Source organism: Silene latifolia, chromosome Y (assembly GCF_048544455.1).
Source record: "Silene latifolia isolate original U9 population chromosome Y, ASM4854445v1, whole genome shotgun sequence".
Taxonomy (NCBI): domain Eukaryota; kingdom Viridiplantae; phylum Streptophyta; class Magnoliopsida; order Caryophyllales; family Caryophyllaceae; genus Silene; species Silene latifolia.
The window spans coordinates 52,662,655-52,665,521 of record NC_133538.1 but is presented as its reverse complement, the minus strand read 5'-3'; the positions used below and the strand labels follow the sequence as shown (position 1 = coordinate 52,665,521).

General features: G+C 33.9%; 1 protein-coding gene across 1 annotated transcript; it reads left to right on the top strand.

The window, feature by feature from the left end:
- The first annotated feature begins 875 nt into the window (after nucleotides 1-875).
- On the top strand, nucleotides 876-1,951 carry LOC141626740 (uncharacterized). The gene is made up of 3 exons (XM_074440407.1): nucleotides 876-1,228; nucleotides 1,311-1,372; nucleotides 1,527-1,951. Exons 1-3 carry the CDS (start codon nucleotides 1,045-1,047, stop codon nucleotides 1,794-1,796), a joined length of 516 nt encoding a protein of 171 aa, XP_074296508.1. The 5' UTR covers nucleotides 876-1,044; the 3' UTR covers nucleotides 1,797-1,951.
- The last annotated feature ends 916 nt before the right edge of the window (nucleotides 1,952-2,867 follow it).

The window sequence follows — 2,867 nt, the reverse complement described above, 5'->3', positions numbered from 1 at the left end:
TTTTTTTTACTTGAATTTTTTACTATTTTTTTTTTTACCTCGTGTTATTATCCTGTTATTGTGCTTTTTTCTTTACTTTGATTTTTTTTACGACTTTGATTTTTTTCTCTTTTTTTTACCACATGTTATTGTGCTGTTATTGTTATTCCGCTGTTATTGTGATGTTATTCTGGCATTCTGCTATTACTTTGATTTTTATTTACGACTTTGATTTGTTTTTTTCCTTTTTTTTACCACGTGTTATTGTGTTATTATTCTACTGTTATTCTACTGTTATTCTGATGTTATTCCGGTGTCATTTTGATTTTTTAACTACTTTGATTTTTTTACTACTTTGATATTTTTACTCTTTTTTTTACCGCTTGTTATTGTGCTGTTATTCTGGTGGTATTGTTATTCTACTGTTATTGTGATGTTATTCCGGTATCACTTTGATTTTTTTACTACTTTGATTTTTTCACTATGTTTTTTACCACGTGTTATTGTGCTGTTATTCTGGTGGTATTGTTATTCTGGTGTTATTGTGATGTTATTCCGGTGTCACTTTGATTTTTTTTACTATTTTGATTTTTTTACTCTTTTTTTACCATGTATTCTGGTGATATTGTTATTCTGGTGTTATTATGATGTTATTCCGGTGTCACTTTGATTTTTTTTACTATTTTGATTTTTTTAATTTTTTTTTCCCGTGTTATTGTGCTGTTATTGTGGCGTTATTGTAGTTTTATCCGTGTGTTATTGGAGTATTATTCTAGTGTTATTGTATAGCAGTATAGCACATTGTGGGGTCTGCCTTAGCATTACACATAGATGATTGATATATCTCATAGTCATATAATACCCTTTTTTTAAATATTATCGAAACTCGTCTCATTAGAGAAGGATTCAAACAGCAAAGCCAAAACTAAAATATGAATTCTTCCTCACAAGTCACAGTTTCGAAAATAACTTCCCTGCCAGCTCCATTATAGAAAGTATCATATATGAAAACAGGTTGACATTTGTATCAGTGGAAGTAAACCTACTGAATCAAACAACTGTATAATGAATAATATTAATGCAGGTGAAGTGAGGGTGCCTATGTTAGACAATCAGGAGCCTCTTCTCGGACATCAACGTGAAGACGCCAGGGTAGAAGTAATTAAAGCCGTAGTATATGTTGGTCTACTCGAATCAATCGCCAGCCTAAGTATTATAGTTTCTGCAGCTGGTGGAGATGCTACCACATGTCAGTTTTCCTCTAATTTACTAATTCAGAAATTTTTTTGATCTTGGATTCTTTGGCCTAAATCTTCTGTCGTTTGTTACAGTAAATATTGTAGGTTTGGGACTGGCAAGTGTGTTTGGGGGACTTCTCGTTCTTGCTAACAGTGTAAGTGATCAATACATATATGATTCCATCGATTTTAGGCTAGATTTGTCTCACCGCAAGTACACACAAAAATTTTGTACGATTATCTGTGGGTCTGACCATAACTTTATGAATAAATCCGGTTTTTGTAATCTGTGTACTCTGCATCATGCAGCTGATGACACTGAAAGAGCTGACAGGGCGACATTATGAAGATCAACTAGTGCTGAGGTACATTACCACCTCCATAAACACCAACGATCACCAATTCACCATCCCACAACTATCACTACCACCACCATCAATCACTGCCGGCCACCACTTACCCAGAACCATCCGCCCGACCACCTGCTTCTACCCACGACATCCGAGTATATATCTGACTCCCCTCCACCGTTCACAACATCTGACCACGTGGGTGATGGCTATCGGAACTCGGAAGTGAATTCGGCCACCCTTCACAACATCCGATTTCCCTTCCTGATCGAATTATATATCTTTATATGATTGAGAAATTTCAAGGGTTTGATTATTGTAGACTAAAATTGATCGGGATCTTCAATTACTTCAATAATTTGATGCTTTTGTGATTATTTCTTCAAAATTTAAGAGTAAAGTGGAAATATGGCATGATTGTAGAAAACTAAACGCAAGAGGGAGAAGACGAAATCGAACTTTTATCGGAGTAACAGTGTAGAGGACGAAGGCAAAAGTGACAAGGGGAATGAAGAACAAAGGACAAATGCGATTTTTTTAACACAAATTCTCATTTGTGACGGGTTAAATCTGTCATAAGCTTGTGACGTGAGACAAACTTGCAAGTGGGAGAGCAAATAGGGAGGACAAGTGGGAAGGGATTGTGAGAGGTCACAAGCTTGTGACCGTCACAAGCAAGACGGACTGTTTTTTTAATGTCAAGGCTTTGCGTTTTTATGTTTATCAATCTCAGACATCTATTTGAATAAAAACGCAAACAACAACTCTCCTATAGGACCGTCCTATAGTATAGGACTGGCCCAAAAAAAGAGAAGCCCAAAGATAAAACTTAATTTAATTTATATTTTAACAACACGATATTTTATGATAAAAACTAACATATTTAAATATACAAGTTATCAATATAAAAGTTTAGGTTATCAAAATAAAATATTTTTTTTACAAGTTTATTAATTACTTTTTTGGGGCTTTTGGTTATTTGATTAAAAAGGTGAATTATAAGTTAATTATTTGGGCTTTTGGATTATGAGCTGGTCTTATGTTATGAGAAATTTTGTAGAACAGGGAGGAAGAAGAATGGCTTGTTATTCATTGATATCAAAATACACGATTACACCTAACTTATATACATACTTTGATAATATATTTTCCTAAAGTTAGTCCTACAATCTAGGAAACAGAATAACAATATATGGCAATATACAACAATATATGGCAAAGATGAACGAGATATACGGAAGTGAAACATCAACAATATTGACCATATATCCTATTCTAATACTCCTCCTCAAGTTGGAGA